This window comes from Eubalaena glacialis, chromosome 13 (genome assembly GCF_028564815.1).
Source record: "Eubalaena glacialis isolate mEubGla1 chromosome 13, mEubGla1.1.hap2.+ XY, whole genome shotgun sequence".
Taxonomy (NCBI): Eukaryota; Metazoa; Chordata; class Mammalia; order Artiodactyla; family Balaenidae; genus Eubalaena; species Eubalaena glacialis.
The window spans coordinates 43610749-43636396 of record NC_083728.1 but is presented as its reverse complement, the minus strand read 5'-3'; the positions used below and the strand labels follow the sequence as shown (position 1 = coordinate 43636396).

Genomic DNA, 25648 nt, shown 5'->3' with positions numbered 1-25648 from the left:
CCCCCAGCCTCTGAAAGTTTAAAAACACACACCGTTAGCATTTTCTCATCTTTCCTAAACTGGCAGTTGTCTCGGTTCCTTTAAAGAAGTTAAGACAGTGCCTGGGAAGACAGTAGTCACCTCCCACACCCCCACCCCCCCCAGACAACCAGGATACATCTTGTGTGTACTTAAGCTGTCTCTGACACACATAATTTCTTTTTCATCCCTGAGTAATCAGTCTTTTTTATCCTTTTAGCAAAGAGAATGGTATATTTTTGTGCAGAAAAGATTGGGAGGAAAGGAAAATTAAAGAAAGCACCTGCCCTCCTCCTGAGAAATTTCTCCGTAAATTCCCACAAAATAGCAACAAATAAAAGATGGCAGGGAAAAAACCACAGATGTTTCTAGAATAAGGATATTTGTCAGGTGCTGGTTGAGGATCCAGTTCTATTTTGAACATTTTAAAATGTTTTCTTTCCAGTTCTGGTGTTTAGGGGTTAATCATGGTGCTGAAACCCCGTTGCTTTGAATAGGAGGGATTAGTTTCGTTATTTTGGGATTAAGGTCAGTCTTATCGACTGGCTGCCACATCCTGTCAGCAGTGCCCAGTCCTACAATCACTCTGCTCGGGTTCTCAAATCCTCGCTTGGGCTGCTGCCTGCTGAGCCCTACAGTTTTTCTTTTGAATATGACTAAAGGGGAAGAATATTCGAGTGTGCTTACTCTAAGGCACACAGAGGATCTACCCTGATCTTTTGTTTCCTTGAGACGATAAGGACACAGAGGACAGAAGGAGAATTCCATAGGCCTCTTGGTGGGTGTGGTAGATTGATTGCCAAGATAGACATATAGTTCACCTCTCTCTGCATCCCTGCCCTTTGCAATATGACTTTAAGCCTTTCCCAATAAGAAGTGTATTTCCTTATCTCTTGAATCTGAACTGATCTTGTCACTTGCTTTGGCCAATAGAATGTAGTAGAAGCAATGAGCCTAGACCTCAAGAGGTTTTGCCTACTTCCACTCTTTTTCTTGGACTTTTTCTGATTTTGCCCTGAGAGTAAATCTTGGTTGACTTGTTGGAGAATGAGAGACCACAGAGAGAAAAGGGGAGGTTCCTCAGCAGACAGCTGGCCAACTTGCCCAGCTGACCTGCAGTTGACTGTAGTTATGTGAGGAGCCCAGCCTAGACCAGAACTGCCAGCCAAGCCCAGCCCCAAATGCCAAAATGCAGAATTGTGAGCCAAATGAATATTTATTAAGTCACCATGTTTGGCGGCAGCTTGTTATGTAGCAATAGCTAACTGTTACAGAGGTTCACAGCCTCCGCCATATTCTTTGGATCCTTTGCCTGGTTTCCCTTATTATCATTGATAGTATTGGCAACAGTGATAACAATAGGTAATATTAAGAGAGAACTGTAGAGTGTACAACTCATTTGGGTCTCACAATAACATCTAGGGGATGCCTTTTATTTTGTCTCTTTTTAAAAAAATTTTCAAATATTTTGGCTGTGCCACATGGTTTGTGGGATCTTAGCTCCCCAGCCAGGGATCGAACTTGTGCCCCCTGCATTGGCAGCACGGAGTCTTAACCACTGGACTGCCAGGGAAGTCCCCGGGATGCCTTTTATTTTGGATGTGAACAATGGCAAAAACAGTGCTAACACTCTTGACTTTTATTACCTTTGGGTAAAGGTCAAAGAGACTGATAGAACTTTAATGGTGAAAAATTTAGCAGACCACCTGCTACAATTCAGAACGTGGAGATAACTGAAGAGTTTGTTGGTAGGTTTAACAAAGTATGAAGCATCTTTGATGTGAAAATTAATTTATTTAAACTTAAGATGAAGTCCAGTGATACACTGTGTGTGCACATATGCAATGAGTGAATTCTCTAACCAAAAGTGGCAAGGGAGGCCTGCTTTCAATCCTGGTGGTGCTATGTTCTCTTTCACTTGTCATCTTGTGGCACATAAGATTTACAAGGCATTTTAATGAACATGATCCCACTTGATAGTCTCAGCCATCCTGTGAAATAAGTAGGGCAAGCATCATTATATCTGTTTTGCTTAGACATATATAGACTAAGGCCCAGGCTAGTCTTAAGACTCCTGATTGAATTCTCTTTCCATAGCACATCCAAGCTACCCTTCAGTTTATAACTTTGTGAGAGGGAGCACATTGTCTTTTACTATAAGTTTTCATCCCTCCAACCCTTGTTTGGGGAAGGTGGGTGCTACATGTGGGGCAGAAGCCAGATTTCACAAATGAAGAGCCATGAGTTCAGACAATAATTGGTACTGCTTTGCATGCAGCTCCTTGCTCACCACTGAGGAATGCCAGTTTCTAGACACATGCAGTAGGAATTAAGGGGCATTTTATTGAAGAAGGATGGATCCAAAGAACAGTGGCAAGTAAAGAATGCTGGCAAGTGGGTGGTAGGCAGCGTATTTCTCTATGGAAGTGTTTTGGAGGAGATGATCAGAAGCTGGCATGAATCTCATAAAAATGTGTTGTTGGACTTCCCTGGTGGTGCAGTGGTTGAGAATCTGCCTGCCAATGCAGGGGACACGGGTTCGAGCCCTGGTGTGGGAGGATCCCACATGCCGCGGAGCAGCTGGGCCCATGAGCCACAAGTACTGAGCCTGCGCGTCTGGAGCCTATGCTCCGCAACAAGAGAGGCCGCGATAGTGAGAGGCCCGCGCACCACGATGAAGAGTGGCCCCCGCTTGCCGCAACTAGAGAAAGCCCTCGCACAGAAACGAAGACCCAACACAGCCAAAAATAAATAAATAAATAAATAATTAAAAAAAAAAAAAAGTGTTGTCTTAGGTAGGGCTTCCCCAGAAGGGGACTCTGAGGCAAGGATTTGGGGGCAGGTAGTTTATTTGAGAAGAGATTTCAGGAAATACAAGTAAGGAGGTGGCAAAGAGGCAGAAAAGAGAAGACAGCCAATAAAGAAAGTGACAATTACCAGGCAAGATATCATGTGAGGAAGTTGAGATTGGTTCTACTGATGAACTCTGGGAGACTATATTGAGAACACACGTCTCAGAGCCATCCCAACCTGGGGCTGAAGAAGCTGGGGAAGCCACTCACCCAGCCCTATCCATCCTTGGTCGAGGACTGCTTCCAGGGGCATTAAAACTTCAGCACTTCTGGAGAGGGTGTGGAGAAAAAAGAACCCCCCTACACTGTTGGTGAGAATGTAAACTGGTACAGCCACTACAGAGGTTCCTTAAAAAACTAGAAGTAGAGCTACCATATGATCCAGCAATTCTACTCCTGGGCATATATCCAGAGAAAACCATAATTCAAAAAGAGATATGCACCCCAATGTTCATTGCAGCACTATTTACAATAGCCAGGAAATGGAAGCAACCTAAATGTCCATCGACAGATGAATGGATAAAGAAGATGTGGTACACATATACAATGGAATATTACTCAGCCATAAAAAAGAACTAAATAATACCATTTGCCGCAACATAAATGGACCTAGAGATTGTCACACTGAGTGAAGCAAGTCAGACAGAGAAAGACAAATATCATATGATATCACTTATATGTGGAATCTAAAAAAATGGTATAAATGAACTTATTTACAAAACAGAAATAGAGTCACAGATGTAGAAAACAAACTTATGGTTACCAAGAGGGAAAGCAGGGAAGGGATAAATTGAGAGATTGGGACTGACATATACACACTACTCTATATAAAATAGATTAACAAATAAGAGACTACTGTATAGCACAGGGAACTCTACTCAATACTCTGTAATGACCTATATAGGAAAAGAATCTAAAAAAGAGTGGATATATGTATATGTATAACTGATTCACTATGCTGTACAGCAGAAACTAACACAACATTGGAAATCAACTATATTCCCATAAAAAATAATTAAAAAGAAAAAAAAAGCTTCGCACTTCTGGCGTTCCCTGCCCCAAGGCAGAGAATTGCAGATTCTTCACTGCGAATCGCCTGTTGGGAGTAGAGATAAGTGCTCAGAGGATGTGGGCAGGGCACTAGCAACATCTGCTAGAAGGACTGTGGGTCAATTTCTCCAATTTGCTTGTGGAAAGAGAATCGTGAACTCAAGGCAGCAACTTCCATAAACAGGATGGTCTTGAAGCTGTGTTATGGTGAGAGGCTGGAGGAGCTAAGGACTATGTGGTGGGTGGGAACATTAGCTGGTGGCACCCCGCCTGGGAGTGAGGCTCTAGAACAGCCAGATACCTGGGATGTTTTGGCAACTCGTTCTGGAAATAACTGAGAGTACTAGAGTTAAATGACTTGTTCATGGTTTAGTTTTTCTTAATTTCCTTGTTTCCCCTACATTCTAGGAGATGTGTTTGAGTTTCCAAAACCTAGTTGGATTCTAGGAGATGTATTTGAGTTTCCAAAACCTAGTTGGAGAGCCTGAGGTATATGACTAACGTGCTTGAAGGTAAATTAATAAGTTGATGATTGGATGATGACCACTTAGAGCAAGAATTTCCAAATCTTGGATCATGGAGTCAACACTTTTTACTCTTCTAATAACATTTGACTGAATACTCATCTCTTGCACACTGTTTGTTTCATCCTTTGAACTTGCCTTCTTGCTCATAGGGCCAAGGATTTCACAAGTTTCTTCTGGACAATGTAGGAAATACTTAAAACCAGTATTGATTGAGCTGTAGAGGAGGTACGCCAGTACTATGAAATGAAAAGATACAGGTAGCTTGTATGTTTCTTCTTTCACTCCCAGCCTCTGCTTCCCAAATGGGTTCACTCTGGACATATCATTTTAGTTACTCCCAACATTGAACTTCACCTTTTCTTCCTGGATCACTCTATTTCAAAATAACACCTTCTCTGCCACCTCCTACACTCTTTACCCCCCAGTATATAAAGATATACTGCTTTATATTTTTCTGGGGCAGTTACCATCTGATACACTTCATATTTTAGCTGTTGGTTTATCTGGATAGATAAAACCCCCAGCTTGAGTGTAAGTTCAATGAATCGAGGGAATTGCCCCTGCCCCTCCCACTCCCAATACTCAGAACAGGACCTGGCATAGAGGCTCAATAATCATTTCATGAATGAATGAATGAGAGGTGGGTTTACCAAGACCTTCTACTAAGAAGCCCAGCACATTTGTCTTTACTGTTCTTTGTGAAACCAAATGTCTCTCGGAGTTTCCTGACTGGCTGAATTGAGAGAAGCACAATCCTGGATTTATCTTCCAGGCCTCTCTACAGCTTTGGAAACACACACATCTGGCTTGAATCATGCCTCCATCACTTATTAGCTTGAACAAGAGAAATCTGGTTCAAATAATCTATTAATTTCTTCTTCTGCAAAATGGGGCTAATAATGTCAAGTTTGCAGAGTTTTTAAGAGTGTTTAATGAGTCAACATAAATGAGGCACTTCACACAGCACCTGGAATGTACTAGCTGACCACAAGTATGATTTTTCTTCCCTTTCTCTCAATTTCCATTGCCGTTATCAATGTGCTGACAAATCAGTGACACAAAGATTGGGGCAAGGTGGTCAAAGCAGATGCTGGGGGAGGATGTGGCAAAAGGAAAACCGGAACTAGAAATGGAGAGGCAGACAAGAGGAAAGGACTCTGTCACCAGGACACAGGACCACCTTTCACCTTCTGGTGTTTTGTCGAAGGCTCACAGATGAGAGCGATAGAAGACTTAGGCTTCGCAGTGTTCCACCTTGCTCCAGTAACTGTGTTTCTACTGTACTTTCTGAGTTGGTGCATTACACAGATCTGATTCATCCCTGGGGAATATGTCTTCCTTTAGCCAAATGAAGCTGACTGCATTAAAGCTGAGGCTAGACAAGCTCAATTATCAAAGGAAATATGCTTCAGAATGAATTATGTGATGGACCTTAAAGCAGAATACCCATGTCTTACTTTTCATGTATCCAGTGTGGGATTTTAATTACTCAAACAATGTGGAAACACACTCACTCACCTCATTGAGAACAGATGGAGTTTGGAAAAGAATTTTCTAACTCGGCCCATACATCGACCCCTTAGCAGCTTCAACATACACGGTATATTTATTCATCTCCATCTTTGAGCATCCTCTCTATTACCTTAATTTTAAGGAATAAATGTGTTGCTGGAGTTGGTCCTTAGAATAACTTCTCTGAGCACCTGGGTATCTCTAGAACCTGTTCTGAGGTTTAGGAACAGGGTAAAGAACTGCAAACATTTCCTGAGAATGATGAGCTTGCCATCACTGTTTTTACTTCTTAGCTGCTCTCACCAAACCTCCAGAGTTACTGGTGAAATGATCTGGCAGCCAACCAGAGCAATCAGGATACATCTGTCTGCATTGCCGTTATGGGGTAGGAGAGAGAGACAGAGGAGGTGGCAGAGGTGAGAGAGATAATGGTGGTGTTGGTGAAGGTGGTGGAGGAGATGGAGGTGGAGGCAACTGTGGTGGTGGCAGTGGTGATGAAGGAGATGGTCGGGTTGGGAAGGTAGCAGTGATAAAGGTGGAGGTGCTAGTTAAGACGGTTAGAGAGGTGGCAGAGGCAGTGGAAAGGTCAAGGTGGTGGTAGTCGAAGCAGTGGTCATGGTGGAGGTAGGAGGGTATAGGTGATGGTGGAGGTGATGGTGGGAGAAGTGTTGGTGGCAGAGGCAATGATGTTGGTGAAGGTGGTAATGTCAAGAGCAATGAAAACTTATGTCTGCACAAAAACTTGAGCATGAACGTTCATAGCAGCATAACTCATCATAGTCCAAAAGTGAAAGCAATGCAAATGGCCATCAGTGGATGAATGGATAAACAAAATGTGTTTTCCATACAATGGATATTATTTGGCCATAAAAAGGAATGAAGCTCTGTTAGATGCTACAACATGGATGAACGTTGAAAACATGATGCTAAATAAAAGAAGCCAGTCACAAAGGATCACCATTATATTGTATAATTCCATTTATAGGAAATGTTCAGAATAGGCAAGTCTATAGACAGAACTTAAATGAGTGGTTGTCTATGGCTGAGGGAAGTAGAATGGGAGTGATTATTAATAGGTATGGGGTTTCTTTTTGGGATGATAAAAATAGTCTAAAATTAGATTGCACAACTCTGTGAATATACTAAAAACTATTGGATTATACATTTTAAATGGGTGAATTGTATGACACATCAATAAAGCTGTTAAATAAAATGGGGCCAGTAGTGGTGGTGGTTGTGGAGGGCTAAGTTTGGTGGGGATACTGGAGAGAGGAAGGAAGATGAGAGTTGAGTGACACCTGATATACCTCAATCAATGTACGGCCAAGTCTGAGTACCACAGATATTTTTCCCGTGGAATTTTTTTCTATGCCTTCTGGTTGAACTACATTTCCCCCACAGACAACACTGAATCTACACACAAGCATTTCCGAAACAGATTATAAAAATCAAGCCAAGTTTCGGCTGTCATTGGATCGTGTCTAGAAGGGACATCTTTGCTTTTTCCATTCAGTGTCTTCAGCACACAGAACTGGCTTCTTAGGATCAATGGGATAGTAGCCAGATTTCTTCTTCTCATGTGAGTGCAAACTCAGACGGGGGTCCGTGAAGAAATTACAACAGACATCTGGAGTCTATAATTTTTAATAATTTTAAACTAGCTACAAAATGTCAATCACATCACAAACTGACAGAGGAGACAAGGGGGAATTTAATATTACATGCTGTAATGATATTTATCTCACAGTTTATCTATATTTCATTCATTTATATTATTTTTTAAAGGTTTCTTTATCAGCTACTAAACATCTCAGCAATTTGGTGTGCATAGCTCTAGATTAAGCAACAGAGAATTGTACTGATAACAAACCACAGGGGAAATGGTGATTGATAAGAGTCAGCCTTATAAAATTTACATCTCCACACTGTTTCACAGCAAGGTTGCTTTCTCCAAAACAGAGCCTTCAAAAGCAGCAAACAAACCCTATATTACATCCATTTGACATAGTTTCAGCCAAACATATATTTTGCTGGAAATGGTTAAATGGTGAGCGTGTTTAACCCATCTTTTTAAAAAAATTTTTTTAAAAAAAGGATGATTATGATTAATAAGTCTAAATATTGACAGAAAGAAAGTGACACTATTGCAGTTTTGCTGGTATAACTTAATCCTGACAGTGTCTCAATACTGAGCATGCTTTGTTGTTGTTTTGCTGTTGTTGCTGTTGTTTTATGTGTGTGTTTTCTCATCAGTATGCTACTGTCATGGAAATATTTTGTTTAAGTAGGAATCTAAAAATCTATTTAGTTCTCATGCATAAATGCATAAATCACATCACTTTGAGTGCAATGCCTGTTATGTAATTCCACATTGTCTAATCATGAAATCATAAAGACAGATGACAGCCATGAGGAACCAAAGACAGCACATTTTGAGAGTTTCAGAGCCTGACACCCAAAGAAAGGACAGTGGCAGTAGCTCTGTGGAATGTCACAGTTTTACAAGAACAATACTGTGTATTGAAAGAATCAACAGCACATTGAGCATTCCTAAATCGTTGTCATTCAGTAAAAGCCACTGAGGAGAGAAAAGGAAAAAATGAAACCCAGGACATCTTATGTAGGGAGTTAGAGCCACCAAATGACCACTATATACAGCCTTTGGAAAGAAAGAGACCCAGAAAGAACAAAAGACATAGTATTGTTGGGCTGATGGATGACACAAGACAACATTCACAATGGGGGCGGATTGATGTGTGCATGTGTGCAGACCTACTAGGTAATACCATGAGAAAAGCATGAAGGTGCCATCTTGCCCGACAGCATTTGGAAGAGGACACAGGTGGGCACATTTAACCACTACCCAGCATCTTTGTTGCACGTTGGTTGGCCTCATCAATTCTGGTTTTGTTGGAATCAGCCTGGAGAAAGGGGAAAGAAAACAGAACTCAGTTTACCCATTCACATTCCATTCATCCTTCTGGGTCTAGTTCAAATTCCTCCTGTTGGGTGAAGGCATCTTGAGACTTCCCCGATCAGAATGAACCATGCCTTCTTTTGTGTTCCCAGAACCATTGCTTATGGCTGGATTTGGACATGATCACAGAAGCTTGATCTTAGTTCTCATGACTCTTTTCCCTACTATGGAGAGCAGAGTTATATCATTTATCTTTCTCTTCTGGAATGACACCCAGTGACTTCTATGGCAGGCATTCACATCTGTTGGATTGAGTTGAATTCCTGCCATTTGTACAGTTATTAGCAGTGTCACTTTGGGAAAATTACTTAACATTTCAGGGCCTCAGCTTTCTCATTTATAAGCTGGGGATAATAAAGAACACTGCTAATGAGCACAGTTCCACTCATTCAACTTTGACAACCTCAAGACTGACATCAACTATGAGGTATATCCTGTTATTAGCTCCTTTTTCCAAGTGAGGAAACTAAGCAGAGGGGATTTAGGCAATTTGTCTAATGTCACAGAACTAATAAATGAGGAAACCAGAGTCAGAAGGCCAGCACCCTGGAGTCAGCATCCACACTGGTAGTCACTATGTTAGTCATTTTACTATTTAAGTTTGCTATGAGGATGAAATGAGTTTATACACATAATATGCTTAGAATAATGTTTTGCAAAAATTAAGGGCTCAACATATCTTATCTTGTAATTATTGTTATTGGGTGAAAACGTGATTTGCTTTTAAGGATGTTTAATAATTTTTTAGCCCCATTTCTGAAGACTTACTCTTATGAGTTATAACTGGCTTGTTTTAGCAGGGGAACATTTACTATCATTTTGTGCCTTGACTGACCGCTTCACTGCTTGAGTTACCTTTTGCTCTGAATGCATCATGAAACCCAGGTCTGCTATCTGGATATACCTTTAAACTCCAGAAAATAAACTATTCCTGACACCACTGAGAAATGTATGAGTCAGCAAGTAGAAGGGAAGACAAAAATTCTTTTTAGGCTGTTGTTTTGCTCTATTATGATTGGTAATGTTGTCTGTCCCTCTCCAGCTGGGAAGAGGGGAAGGAAGCTCGAGGCAGTGTAGGGAAACTGGGCTGCTTTTATATCAACCAGTATTTACTCAACGGTTACTGATTTTGCGTCTATGACTGTGCTTGGTGCTTTCCAATCTCCACCAAGTTGTGTCTTCTTTATTCAGTTTAATTGTGAATTCCCAGGACACTAGAGTTATCAATATTCAAATAGAAATTTGCCAAGTTAAAATAAAAAATAATTCTAGATTATTCATAATTCTGAATTATCTGGCAATGGCTCCCCACCATCTCTTTGGATAATTAAGAGTTGACTTCAAAACAGATAAGATAGAACACTAATTTTCCTTGATTGCCTTGATCTATAGATTCATATTTTTGACCTTAGGTTCCTAATTTGGGAAATGGGTATTCTCTCCAATTTTACTTGGCTCTTAAGTATTCCCTCTTCAGCTACAGAAATAATGACACTTTGGTACAAAGGAAAATTAGAGGCTCAGACCAATGTGAAATGCTCCTGAAGATTGGATTATTCTATTTTTCCAGACTTAACTTTGAGAACTGTTCAAATGAGAAAAATCATCCATTTTAAAATGGATAGCATTTCTGGAGGCAAACATTCTAGGATTTCTTACATTAAGAATGCACTGGCAAGTCTTCACATGATGGTACAAGAGGATATTTTGAAGTAGAGCATGAGGTTACTCTTTGGATATCCTCAAAGGATCTGTGAGGAGCTGGAACAGACCTATCTTTAACAACCATCTGTGATGTCCACCTGAATTATTTCTGAAGCATATCAAAATTCGAGCCCATACAATACAAAAGTGCCATATCTTTATTATATTATATAACAGTAGTGCTTTTAGAAAAAACTCCTGAGATAATCTTATTTTAGATGTCTTCCTGGTATTTGGAGAATGTGTCTGTGTTTATTCTATTTATATGCTTTTTAGGACTTTATTTATGCAATATATCCCATTCCAACTTTCATATTTCTATGTAGAGAATCCTAAACTTGCTAATATACTCAAGATATGGTACATGATTTGCCCTTGTGAGAAACCCAGGATGCCTACCAAAAAAGCCAGTATGAGAGGTAGAAGGAGCTGTTTAGTTCACCCTTCTGAACACTCTGGAAATCTCAACTTCAGACCATGACAGGTAGATTTTAGGCCACAGCTCAGACTTCCAGAAGTGGATACTCACTACCCCACATGGCAGCCTGTTCTGACCCCAGATTTGCACTGTTCTCTTATTATCTTTCAGGTGAGGAACCAGGTCATGAAGCTGGTGAGCAGGCAAACCTTGCTTTTACTCAAGATCTTAGTTTTCAAATTCCATGTTTCCTTGTTGATGAGAGAATGTGAGCAATGCTAAAGCTTCAACTTCACTGTATTTCAATGTGTGCATAGCATCTTCCACTGACAACTTTAAGTCCAAGTTTGAACATCACTAAGTTGTTTCCTTAGCAACAGTTCCCATAAAGATCTGATATAAACTTGCCCTGTTTTAATAGTTTTCTAAGAGAATCGTAGCTTTTTAACCTTAGAAGATTGTCTATATATAAATATCCTAAATCAGAAAACAAGGTTTTTAAATAGACAAAGTAATTTCTTGACAGTCCACAGGGATGTATTGAAAATTGGGTTGTTTTGGACTTCCAAAACTTCACTGCTAACTGAAGTGATGAGAAAGGATCATGACTGATGAAGTTGGGTGAAGATTGCTGTTGGGGTCATGAGAGAATATGGGAGAAACATCAGAAGATTCTCTTTTGTTCTACAGTGTGATTTAATCTTAGATATGCAGGAGACCTTTGCACACCATTTCCTCTTATCAGAAGTAAGAACTTGCACAAGAAGGTAGAAGTCTACTAATAATTGTGTAGCTCATGTAACATGTATCATTTGGAGCAATGCTGAGTTGAAATGGGCTTTATCTCAATCATATCCACATTGTTATTTTGAGGGGAAAAAAGGCTAGTTACTCAATGGGAACTAGACCCCTACCTTACTTCTTAAGCAATTCAGCATTCAAGGATGATATAAACTGTAATGACTATTTCCTATCCACTTGTCTGACTTTTGATTAAACCTTATAGCTGTACATGTCTTTGCTCTTGTAGCAAACTTGGCCCAGAATGAAAGGTATTCTCCTAAAGAAGAGAACTAGAAATACAAAGTGGCAGAATTAAGATGTCACTTGCCTTTCCAGGAAAACAACTTGTTTAAGCCCAGCTCTATCAATAAAGATTTGACCCCTCTTTTTTAGTAGAACTTCTCCTTCTAGGACTATAAGTGAGTTAGAGATATGTTATCTCCCTACATCTGAGTCAATTGGGTCCTTTGATAGAAAATGACTACTCTTCATTTTTTTAAAATCATTTTCCTGTTGGAAGGTAGTTCAGCAATTATTTCTTAGTTCATTTTTCTGGGCCGTAATGGTTAGGTCCATTTCTGTTGGCTCCAGTGCTTTATGAAACTCTCAATATTGTTCTGAAAATCTATTGATTTGCTTTAAAAGCTTTAAAAGCTTTAGTGTATCAAAGGCTCTTAACAGTAATAAGTATGTCATGACTTGTAAAGTAGGCAGAGCGCAAGTATTTTGTCAACTAACATTGACATCTGTGTAGCTCAATATTGATTAGCCAAAGTGTTATGCAATCAAATATTTTTAATATAAAGTGCACAGAACACAATAGGGTAAAACGTTCCCTTTATGTCTACTCATTCCTTTCTCAAGTCAGTGGAGAATGCTTAGGTACTAAGAAACTGAGTATTTAGCCTTATGATTCAAGAGATCTCAAAAACCATCCTTCTTCCCCCTACCAAAGTGGAATGAGTTGTTGAAAAGAAACTCAGGGTTTCAGGCTCAAAACTTCAATATCTTCCAAGGAATAAACTCACACAATATAAGATTAGCCAAGTAGAATAGATTATAGATGCACAATTACCGTTAAACCCATAATGTGTCTATTTCTCCCTGTTGGCATTGGGACACCTTTAAGAGATTATAAGCAATATTTAGGAGTCTACTGATTGGGGAGCGGGTGGAATACAAAGACATAGAGACTGAATCAGATTTGCATAGTGTAGAATACCAGGTTTGGGTGCCCCAAATCTTTATATAATAGCTTTCCAGTGTTTCTTTCTGTTTCCTCCTAATCTCAAGCCCAAACCTACCCTTTTCCATTCTACTGTCTCCACTCTTCCTTATGCCTCTTGTTGACACTAGGGGGCTCAGTCTTAGCATGACACCTGGTGTCCTTATGTGAACGCAGCTTCATCAGATTATGTTCCCTACTTTGAGATCTGGACATGTGCACTGCTGAACTGGAAATGGAATCTGGGCCTTTTTGAACTGTCATTAAAGCTCTGGCACTTATAAAATCAAAGCTCATATTCATCATCTGGCTAACCTAAAATAACTATTCTTTCACCCATTTCCTGATTCTGTTCCTACATCATCTCCACTTGACAAGCTCCTAACCATCCTTTAAGACTCAATTCAAATTCAACATTTTTTTTTGGAGATTTTCCCATCCCCTGACCCTTGAAATCTTTCCTCCTCTAACCTGATTTAGCATTTGATATGTGGCTTTCTTGGCAAACTATATTTTCATCTGAAGCTCACTGCCTTCTGTAGGCTGTGAGTTTCTTGGCAGTTGGGATGATGTCTTTCTCATCTTAATATGTCCTTTGATTCCTAGCAAAATGCCTGAAGTAAAGGTGCCTCTGAGGAATATCTGCTAGATTAAATTCTACCCTGTTATTTACTTATCTGTTGCTGGATTTTTGTCTTAGAAAATTAAGGGGAAAATGTCTATCTACCAACGCCTGAATCCAAAGTCATGGTTTGAGGGTCTTGTTATGCCCTTCGCACTTCCTCGGTGGTTATTTCAGAGGAAGTGATAAGCAATGGAAACTTGCTGAATGCCACATGCTCACCTTCTCCATGATCCTGTCGATCTGGCGGTTCTGTGTATCGATCTCATTGCCCATATCCAGGGCCATGTGACGGAGGTTTCCAATGATGCCGCTCACCTGCTCCAGGTTTTCATCCATTTCATTTTCTCGGGCATCATTTGTTACTCTGGGCATCAAAGAGCAGTTTTTAGAAGATAGGAAAAAACTCAAATACCAAGGACCCAAAGTTTAGGGAAAATCTGTAGACCTCTAGGTATCAATCCTATCCTTTTAAAATTTCTATTCTATACAAGAACACATGTTAGCTTTTGTACATTGGAAAATGATGTTTTAAAGTGCATTATTGAACACTTACATTTCTATTTTTAAAGAAGGCATATTAAATAGATTAATTTATCTTCTTCTCTTGCTTCCACCAACACATCATTTCCTCCCTTCATATGTTTATCCCAATTTTCATTTTTTAAAGGGTAAAATCAGCTGGGAGGATTAGTTGGGAGGATTCCGGGTCAGAGAATGGAACTAGTTAGAAACTGTATTTTTCTTTCTGAAATGTCAGTCAAAATTTCCAAGACTCAAATTTAGAATGAAATAAAAGCTATTGTACTAAGTCAGAGAATTTCTCCGCTCATCTTCTTCCCCATTAGGGACCAACATCAATGGGAAGAGTAATGAGAATTACAGTCTTCCCCTTAATCCTGTTTGCTCCCAAGAATTCCAAAGGGAGCAAGATGATTGCTTGCTTGTTCAAGATGATATTTACTTGCTCAGATTTCAATGCTATGGGGTTTTTGGTGGCATTGTGAATGGGTGATTTCAAGGAGGAAAACTGTGATAAAAGATTATTGTTTCAGTTTGAATGGGGAGGAAGGAGTTGGCTCTCAAAGTGCCTTATCCAAAGTGCCTTCCCATTTTTTTCATAGCTCAGCTTGAAAGTTAAGAAGGCACTAACTCTTTACTGTAAATGGTAGGTACTTATTCCAGAATATTTGGCTAACTAATATTTTTCTACAACAGATGGTGATGGGCTAAAATATGTTCAGAGGGGTTAAAACCCATCCCCCATGGCAAATCCCAATGCAGACTGCCCCTCTAAAGTTTTTAAAGCAGTCCAGACCAGATAAAATTAAAGGGGAACTTCCTAGATTTCTTCTGTAGAAAAGAAGCTTATTTAAATGATCTTCAGCAGCTAAGGCATACTTCTGGTTCCGGGGTTCCCAGCCCTATTTGCACATTAGAATCACCTGAGGAGCTTTAAGAACTACTGATACCTGGATCTCATTTTTAGAAATTCTGATTCAATTGGTGTGGATTAAGTCCGGGCACTGATACTTTTTAAAAATTGCTCAGGTTATTCTAATGTGCAGCCAGGATTGAGGACCCCTGGTCTGGTTTCCCTTGGAGCAAATAGAAACATGAATAGAATTGTCATCTGTTATTTCTAGGTAGACATCTAGACCTTTATACACAAATGGTAGTGACTCATTTGAATCTGGGTTATTGGTTGGCAGTCTCAGCTACAAAGGCCTGGGTATGGATGGCTGTACAAACAGCAACCCTAGTCATTGCTGAGTCCTAGTGTAGTAACCGGTAAAAAGTTATAGTGTTTTCCTTTTCTTTTTAACAACAGGGATATTTGTTCTTATTATTTTCTGATCTCTTGAGAGCTTAGTTCTTTTTTTTTTTCTTTTTGAACTTTGGGTTTATTTATTTATTTATTTATTTATTTATGGCTGTGTTGGGTCTTCGTTTCTGTGCGAGGGCTTTCTCTAGTTGCGGCAAGTGGGGGCCACTCTTCATCGCGGTGCGCGGGCCTCTCACTATCGCGGCCTCTCTTGTTGCGGAGCACAGGCTCCAGATGCGCAGGCTCAGTAATTGTGGCTCATGGGCCTAGTTGCTCCTTGGCATGTGGGATCTTCCCAGACCAGGGCTCGAACCCGTGTCCCCTGCATTGGCAGGCAGATTCTCAACCACTGCGCCACCAGGGAAGCCCGAGAGCTTAGTTCTGAGTTGGCAGATCTGTGTGACTTGAGATTTTTTAATAGATGTTTAAGTTAGCTTTTGCTTCCAGATCTCAAAAGAAATGATTAATAAGAATTCAGGTCTGCTCATTATTCTCTATTTGTACCCCAAGATCTGTTCTCTGGCCTTCTTTGCTCTCTGCCCAGAGAGGCTGACCTCTCTACAAGCTTATCACCCAGGTTCTCTTACTCTGCCTTCCAGTAGGCTTTGTCCAATGGCCAGTGAGAGAGTGGAGGACAAGAGACTGAGGAGTTGGGGCATTTATTTCCCTTTCTAGTTTCCTGTTGGGTTTGACAGTGGCTGCATCTCAACCCACAACCCCTGCCCATAGCCATAACTAGAGTTGGGTTCTGGTGACAGCTCTCTCCTGTCCCTTCAGGATTCTTCCTGCTATTCCTAGTTCATAAGTGCTTCGCCATTCCTTGTTATTGACCCTGCCCACACCTCTGTAAATAATCTCTTTCATAAGTTCTGTCCAATTAAACTCACGGAATGAGACACCTGTTTACTGCCACACTGATGCTGGATGTGGTCACGTGACTTGCTTTGTCCAATGTAATGTGGGCAAAGGCTTGATAAGTGCTTGCTCATCAGAGCCTGCCCCTTGGGTTGCTGCCACCACCATGCAAGAAACCTCGGCTCTCCTGCTGGAGAGGCCACATAGAAAAGAATGGATGTCTCCTACCCACAGCCCCAGCCAACCACCAGACAAGCAAGTAGGGCCATCCTGGATCATCCCGCACCCAGGTGCATGTAATGAGTGAGCCCAGGAGAAACTATCACAAGACCTACTCAGCCAACACAGAGGTTCAGAAGTAGAAAAATGATTTTGTTTTTTTTTTGGGCCTCGACACGCAGCCTGCGGGATCTTAGTTCCCCGACCAGGGATTGAAAGCAAGGAGTCCTAACCACTGGACCACCAGGGAACTCCCTAGTTGTTTTAAGAACCACTCAGGTTGGGGTGGTTTGTCACTCAAAAGTAGATAACTTACATAGCGCCGACTGCACAAGGCTCACCTGCGGATGAAGCCACCACTGATGGCCATCTGCTCCCTTTCATCCACCACACGAGCAGGCTGGCTGGCCACAACTCCATCCTGATTATTGCCCCAGGCTTTTTTGTAAGCATCGCTTGATTTAAGCCTATGCAAAAAAGAGGGTGAGTGACAAGCAAAGGGGGCAGAGCATCAAGCTCACAACAACGGTTACCTCTTCAAGCTAAGAACTGAACCAAGCGAATGAGTTTCAATTCGAGGCATTAGAGAATACCGATATATCATAATCTGGACCCAAAGAGTTGGCCACCACCATGCCTCAGCTACTCAGGATTTCATTTCCAATCAAGTCAATTGCAATTGTCAAGATGGCAACCTTTGCCTGCGGGTTGTTCTTGTTTTGGTTTGTTTTTGTAGTTTAGTTGGATTTAAGACAAGGATTAAGGTAGTTAGAGGACATTCAGTTCTATTTCAGTGACACGGTTATATTTTGAGACACAAAACACACAGAAAAAACATACTGGCAGACAGACACAAAACAAGACTGCCAAGTAGAGTGTGTACATCACACCACAGGAACACACTGTCATCAAGAAAAACATACTGGACCAAGTTTTTACACACCATCATGCAAAGATTCCCTGTTTAATTGTTTTCCCCCAACGCATGTGTGGAAACAAGCATTCCCACTCTGCATGGAGAACATAAAGGATTGGTGGTTGGCCAAGCGTGATGGTCTGTGAGTTGCCTCTAGAGTGATTTGAATTAGATAATATATCGGTACTTCCAAACAGTTACCATACATCCAGAATCGATGTACAAACCTTTGTCCACAGAGACAAAAAGTAAAAGAAGCGTAGTGAAATGAATGCAGGAAAATAGAAGAGAGAACAAGCCGTCTAGCACCAAAAAGGGAAATCCCTCTACATCTTCTTCATGCACCAGCTACAGGCATGAGTAGAAAGTGAAGCATTCTCATTTAAGCCAAACTACTCCAGAAGTTGACCATTCTCAAAAAAGGCACCAGCAGGACAGTAATAGCCTTCATGAGGATTTGAAACGCAGTTCAATAGCTTCTTTGTTGGGCTGAGGGGCAGGATGGGAGTGGTTACAGACTCCTACTTCAAACTATCCTGGGATGTGGTGGGGGAGAGTGGTCTGGAACTGGTGTGGTCTCCGTAGGCCATATTTCACTGAGCTGCCTTGGAGAAAAACTTAAAATCCAGGCATACCTGTTGTGCCCAATAGAAACATGTGCAGCATATTTTGGTGGGTGTGTTGTAATTGAGCAATCAAAGATGTTTTTAGGTTCTTTGCATAGTAGAAACCACATGCTTTTTAGTCCAAGAACAGAACTTCCTTTGGTCCCATTTTTACATTTCCTATTATAAGACACCAGAATTTAACCTTTTTTTTTCTTTTAGTGGAGGACCATAGCCATTTATTAAAACTGGCTCTAATACTAATATTTGAAGATTAGGGACCAAGAAACCTTGGAGACAAATTGGAAAATTGTACAAATGGAATTTCAGCAACTCCCACAATCTAGTGTATAATACCACAGCCTTAGAGCAGTCAGAATTCACTGCTCTAAAGAGCCAGGGGCCCACTTAGTGGGATAGGAGCCCAAAACTAATTTAATGGAGTTTAGAGTCTGGCTTTGTTGTTTTTGTTTTTTTTTCTTTCAAATCTCCGTCTCCTCCCTCCTCACATTAACAGAAGTTATATGGACCTTGTGATGCTTTCTGCTATGTAAAATGTCAGGTATACCATCTTTGGCAGAGTCAAGGGGCTGGGAAAGGTTGCGTTTCTGAACGAAGGCGAATCACTGCACCCACAATGCTGCACATAGACTCACATAACTGCCGGACATCTACCATAGTCCTTTGAAACATGCCGAGACAGGGCGAAGCCCTCAGAGAGTCCAGGGCACCACCAGCCACTGCGTTGTGACACATGGTTTTTAAAGCATTATTTACACACAATAGGGAACACTTCAGTCAAGCTTTGAAGCTCAGTTAGGGTCTCTTGTGCAATAAGGAATTAGTGCCAACTGGTATGTGGAATTCATAGGGGTCGTCATTTCATCTGAACATTAGAATCCATCCCAGGGAGGGAAGGGGGCCTGCCTCCACCTTTTCTCCACACACAGTTGATGGATGGGGAAAATGTACCTGTGAAATTCATCACAAAGCAGGTAGACATCTCACCTGGGGGCAAGTGGCCACTGAAAAGGATATACAGTTAAATCTTGACTAACTGGAATGCTTAGCAATGTCATTTTGGTGAATTATTGGACTTTCTTAATTAGCAGTGGGCCGTGGAGGTACATTTTATTTCAAGGGTGATGGTTGAATATCTGTTAGATTCTTGAGCTACTTCCCTGCCTCAGAGTCTTAGGGCATTGAACATGATCAAGTCATTCCTTGGTTATGGTTTCTCTTGGTGTGTCTGATGGCCTTTCCTCTGCAGCTCAGCTCTTATGTTTGGTTCTATTGGATGTAGAAGTTATATAGAATGGAGACTGAGTGAAAGAATGCAAACTGCCTAGATTGACCTTAAAGAGAAACACTTTAATATCCTTGATGGGATTTGTTCTCTCCTTGTTCATTTGTCTCTTTTTGCTAAAAGTGGAAAGGAGCAAAAGTATAAATATACTCAAGGGTTCCAGTTAGCTAGATTCCAGTTAATCAGGCTTTACTGTAGCTCATTCTTAAAAAAAGGAAAAAAAAAAGTTTAAATTTATTTGTAAATCGAGCCCCTCCCCCTCCTAAACAGGAAGTGGGATATTTTAAATCAGCCTCAAAGTTTAAAGGATGTGAATGGTCATATAATCAGCTAGAAATGACATCAATTTCTATTCTAAAAGCTAGGATCAGGAGAGCTTTTAGGAAAAAGGCTTCTGTTCAAAGGGAAGTGGGAGGGGTGGGGGGATCGGGTAACGGGTTTAATTTTCCAAATGCATGTTGGACAATCTGCTCATGCATTTTTTTTTCACTGCTAGTCAAAGGAGACTACCTTCCAGAACCCTTATTTTCAGGTTCCTTCTGTTGCAAACCTTTATAACCACATGTCACATTTCTGCTACATTCCAAAAAAGCATTGCAGAACCTTAACAGTTGAATGTTTTGTGATGTTGTGCATGCAAAATCTACACATTTCAACATTTCGGCCAGTGTACAGGGAGGTCTTCCAAGAGGAAGAATTGGAGAGGGATGGGTCCAATTTGGCTAAGGCTTGAGCACTTCTTGTTGAATGACTCATTGCCTCTGCGTTGGGTGCAGCTGCTGCATCTATGGTCTAACCACTGACACGATTTGGCAACTGGTGGGCAGTTGAAAGGGTGAATCACTGTCATACTCTCTAACTTATGAAATGCTTGTTTGGGCCAAATTAACTGTTATTTTTGCTTCTGAAAAATCAAACCTTGATACGTGTTTCTCATCTTCCCAACTTACCCACAGTCTTTTCTAAATCTGCAATTTTGGGTTTTGGGATTTAGAGAACATAAAATCCCTCTTTTATGGGATTTTATGTTCTCTAAAGCACCTCTTTCTTGAGATTAGTCTCTGTCTCGAGGTACACTTTCTGGAAAATGTTGAAACGTTCATCAATAAAAGTTGCTGACAGTGAAGCTTTCACTGTAGTATGCCTGATTTTTAATGCATCAACAGTAACTCCCACTAATATCATCTATGCTATGAGATGAATGCATTGGAGACGGTATTGATCTGTTCTGCATGCCACATACTCATCCTGCCTTTGCACCCAGCAGGAATGAGCTTGTCAAGGCTTGGAGATGGGCCTTGGGAAACCAAAGCTTCAGGCAGGCAGGCAGCACCTACTTGTTACAGGGACACACACAAAGCCCGCAGAATTTTCCTAGATCCGTCAAATTCTTTTCTGCTTCTTTCATGTCCTTATTGATTTGGTCCATCCCTTCCTCAATGCGTTCCAGTTGTTCTGATTAAACACAAGTATTTTATCCCCACAGAATGAAGCAGATGAAAAAGGACAAAGAAAAAAAAGACAAAACTTCAGACATTCACTTTGACATTAAAAAAGAAAAAAAAAAAAAAGAAAGAAAGAAAACTGGACGCCACAGATTAGAGCTGGTACCCAGTACCTACTTGTTACAAGGACATATGAAAAGGCCACAGCATTTCCCTAAATCTTTTAAATTTTTCTCAGCCTCCTTCATGTCTTGGTTGATATGGTTCATGCCTTCTTCGACACGATCGAGTTGTTCTGGTTAGGACAAAGGGATGACAGTGTGGAATGAATTTTTTGGGGGTTTCCAACAGAACATGAGAAATGTCTATGTGAAACGGAATTTGAAAAAGAAGGAGAGCTATTACAATGCATTGTCTGAGAGGATGCATTGCTGGAGTTGGCTGTTGCTCCCCTATGCAGCCAGGGGTGGAAGGAAATGAACAAAAATGATGCTCAAATAGTTTATAGTGCAGACATGATGGGATGGGGTAGGTAGGCCTGTTAGATTCTGAGGGTCCAGGAAAACAGCGCAGCATATTCACTTACTCAGACACCAGTGAAACCCAAGAGAAAGAAAACAGCATGTTAGTTTATGTTTTAGGCATTCATATGTAATGCTACTAGAGAAAGTGTCTGCTTCAACTTTAACATGTCTCAGTCTTTTGATTTTTAAGCATCCTCAACCAGCTAAGGGTAGAAAATAACCCACCTTCTTCTTTGGGAAAAATAACAACTACAGTGATAACTAGCAATGGATACCATATATTTTTTCCCCCTAGCAGTGGCTGTCTAGTCAAAGGCAGGCCATGGACAGCTCTTGGTTTTGAATACTCAATTAACACAAGCTCTAAGAAAAGCAACATCAGCACAGCAATGTTATAGGTAGTGGAACATTTAAATTCCTTTTATCCTATGACTTCTTTGTAATGAAAGCTTTGGAAGGCATTTCACTTCTCTGCCCCTGATTTCCCATTCTCCACAATGGGAAATGCTAGACCCCAACCCCAGGCAGAGCATGGGGAGAATGAATGCCTGGGTCTCTGGAGGAAGGTGATGGATTGGAATGTAAAACAGTACCAAGTCATCACTGCCAGGAAAGCTGACCTTACTATACCTAAGACATAGATCAATACCCATAAAAATGAATAATACTTCTAGGTCACCAAGGTAACATACACCAACTTGATTAATTTTTCAAAAGTTGTGTCATCAAATTGAATAAACTATAAGTTCCATGAAGGGATTTTTAAAACAGCTTTTAAGACCATTAAGGCAGCAATGGGATGTCTTGGCTGTCTATTTACAAAACCTAATTACATTTCTGTTCCTCCTTTCATCTATATTTTCATGCATGTATGCCTACGCCTCTGGGAAGGAAGGCATGATTAGAATAAAACTGGTAAATACATTTCCAGTCTAAGGGCATACATAATCACTTAAAAACAATTTCACATTAAATTGTCATTCCAGTAGAAATTGTCATTCCAGAAAACTAAGCTAGGTTCACTAGTGGCCCAAACTGGAGAGACTATCCATTTGGAAAATAAGAGCCTATTATGTTCTCTTTTGTGGGGCTGAGGAATAGAATTCAGCTTATTAGGAATCTGCTATCTCTGCTCTGCTTTTCAAATGACAGGGGAAAACAAAATGTTTATCCAGCATAGCCTAGCCGGAGGAAATAAGGGTGTAGTGCTGGCAAACTTTTGCTGAATAAATATAGGTACAGTAATAACTTAAGAAAAATCTCTAAAGGGGCTAAAAAACAAATGGATGACAATTCTTTACAATCCCGAGAATTCTGTACTTTTCTGAAGACTTCATTCCAGTTTCCTTTAATGAATGCAATAAATTAGTCTGTAGATCAAATTAGCTATCAAATGAGGGGGTTGGTTGGGGGGAAAGGAGCCCAACATCCTCAAAACAAGGACTATATTAAGTACAGACAGAATAGGGACGCCGAATTCCAATCGAGGAATTGCTAATGGCTTCCTGGAGAGCTGGGTTGAGATGAGATTGAAGCATCTGGGTTCAGAGGGAAAACTTGCTGGACTCAACTAATGACAGCTGACATATGCAGAGGTTATGGCATGGGGACACACATTCAGGTGTTTGCCTTTCCTAAAGAATTTCTCTTGAGTTAATATTTTCAGCTAAGATAACTTTCTGACATTTCAGGATCCCCACCCACTGTGTCTCCAGGGATTAGAAAATAACATAAATAAAAGTGAACTGGCCCACAAGTGTTGAATTTCTGAACCAGAGAATTCAAATTAAAAGATAAAAACAAACAGGCAGGTCCAAATCCCTATTTCTGAGAGCAGGGTTCGGCCATGGTTTGCCAGTTTGTTCAGCAAAGATCATAGCAAAGAGGAATTCTGGAGTTCTTTCAGAAAAGTTGATTCAGAAAACTATTTTATTGCTTCAATATTGGTTGAATGTTTCATTATACACAATTATAAGTCAAATCCTTAATTAAAAAAATATTGTGGGACTTCCCTGGGGGTCCAGTGGTTAAGACTACACCGATTCCACTGCAGGGGCAACGGGTTCGATCCCTGGTCAGGGAACTAAGATCCAGCATGCCGCATGGCATGGTCATAAATAAAAAAATAAAAAAATTTTTTTAAATAAATAAAAATATTAAAAAAGAACTGAAAAAATATTGTGGAACCATTTTGTCACAGATATTCTGACAATAATATTAATTTTTTTCGTTTTTTTTTTGGTTCCCTCTTTGAATGGCACATAGCAGGTGCTCACAATAATGTCAATTTTAAGAGTGTTACTGAGTTACGTTTGTGGATATGTTTGGTGTATTGGGACTTCACAGCACTTAAATGATTTCTGTGAAGATTTTTCTCAGGAAATGCTTGAAAGCAATCAATATCCTCATTCCATTCTGGCGTAGACAGCAGCATCTCAGAGGCTGATGCAATGCAGTGTCTAGGGTTGACTGCTCCTTACCTCCCTATACTTACTTTCTGGCTGTTTTCTGTTTACTCTTGGAGACTGGGAGGGGAATAAGATTTTGGATTGGGGAGGTATTCCAGTACATCACACTATATGTTGGGGCAAGAGATTGTTCTTTCTTTTGCTATGATATTTGGATGACTGGTTATTTGTAATGGATCCACCAATGGCAGGATGCTCAGGGATCTAAGTTTAGACATCTTTTCTACTAATATTACATAAGTAAAGCAGCATGGGGCCATTAGAATCCTCAATCTAGTAAAAAAAGAAACAGTAGAAGAATAGCAAGAGGTCAATACTATTGATTGACCCAATGTGCAAGCCTTCATGAGTGTAACCAATTACAAGATGCTGCCTACATGATTTTCATTTTCCTTAGAATTGATGAACATATGGAAATTCATTTAAATAAATTTAAATAGCCACATTACTAGGGGCTACCATATTGGGCAATGCAGCTTTAGTCATTCATAAGAGATATTGGTGAGTGGACTTTAGCAAGAGGGATGTTTTCACAAATGTTACCCTGTAGTGCCATGAACCCTTTAAGAAAGTTGGCAGGCTCTGTGGATGAGGGTTTACTTTGCATTTACTCTGCCAGGCAGTGGTCAAAGATTTCACTGTTTAGTTTGTAGCCATTCCCATGGGATTGTCCCAAGAGCAGCATTTTCAGCATCGAAACAAACACATAACCCCGCAAAGACCAACAAGGGAACAAGAGCTATGGAAGTGAAAGGTTAAATCATCCCACATTAGGGCTAGGGGTTTTTCATGGGGATTTCTCTTGGAGACAAGAAAAGTCCAAGGACGCAGGACATTTCAGGGCCATCTGTCATGCTCAGTGCTCTTTGGTGTCTCCTGACACCTGGGTGTAAAACAAGAATCCCATAAGGAATTTCCTAGCACAACCATTTAGCAGGACAACCTGGATTGGCTCTTTAGGCGGATGGCTGTTTCTTGAGACTTCTGTGCAGTTGCAGTCAACACTTTTGGTGTTCAGGCAAAGACAAAATTAGTAGAGCATAACTGGAGAGAAATTTTAAAGCAGTTACTGATCTAAACAACTAAACACAGCATATGCAGTGTCAAAATGCATTTACAATGGCAGTAAAGATAGTTGTTGACTCATCAGTCATTTCAAAAGTTCTAATCTCTTCTTACAGTATAAATGGAACATGTAGCATTTAAGACCAGGCAGAAGCTACCCACTTTTGAGGGTTTACAGTTGCATGCTTCTCATCAGTATCAATTATTCACCACTCATCTGGTAAAACCCAGGTTATCCTAGGAAATATGTTCAACCGAGAAGTTAGCATTTACTGCTGTGTGGTCACAATTGAAATGTCTTAGCTGAGAACATTAACTATCTTGTGGGGGAAATCTGCAATTTTACTTCGTTTCTCAGAGAATAATGTAAAGATGTTCCTGGGAATCATCTGTGTTTAAGAATAATATATTTTTGTATTTTTTTGGAGATTTTGGCAAATTTTGCCTGTAGATTTTCTTCATCAAAGTACAATGAAATTTGAAACTCAATATCTTATTCACTTTCTTTTTGACTTCAGATTTGTATATATTATTTTTCATGTCAATGCTTTATAATTAGGGGAGAAAATGGTATTATCCTGAACCTTTCTCAAACTTTTTCTCCTATTGCAATGCTCCTTTTCTACTCCCTTCACATGCAAATTATTAACTAAAAGAGTTAATAAGATAGAACTCCTTATTACCTGAGTTTATATGTATCATTTTAGCTCTGGAAATGAGGTACCACTCTTC

The 25648-nt window shown here is 40.3% G+C and overlaps 1 protein-coding gene across 1 annotated transcript in view; it reads right to left on the bottom strand.

Annotated features, from left to right (window-relative positions):
- Window positions 1-8513: 8513 nt before the first annotated feature.
- The window catches only part of SNAP25 (synaptosome associated protein 25), an 81823-nt gene continuing 64688 nt past the window's right edge, over window positions 8514-25648 (bottom strand). Inside the window, exons 5-8 of the mRNA XM_061208742.1 lie at window positions 21037-21154; window positions 16929-17054; window positions 13911-14055; window positions 8514-8880 (exon numbers count right to left, since the gene is read on the bottom strand). Coding sequence (XP_061064725.1) covers window positions 8812-8880; window positions 13911-14055; window positions 16929-17054; window positions 21037-21154 — 458 coding nt within the window. The 3' untranslated portion in view covers window positions 8514-8811. The remainder of the gene's footprint in view (window positions 8881-13910; window positions 14056-16928; window positions 17055-21036; window positions 21155-25648) is intronic.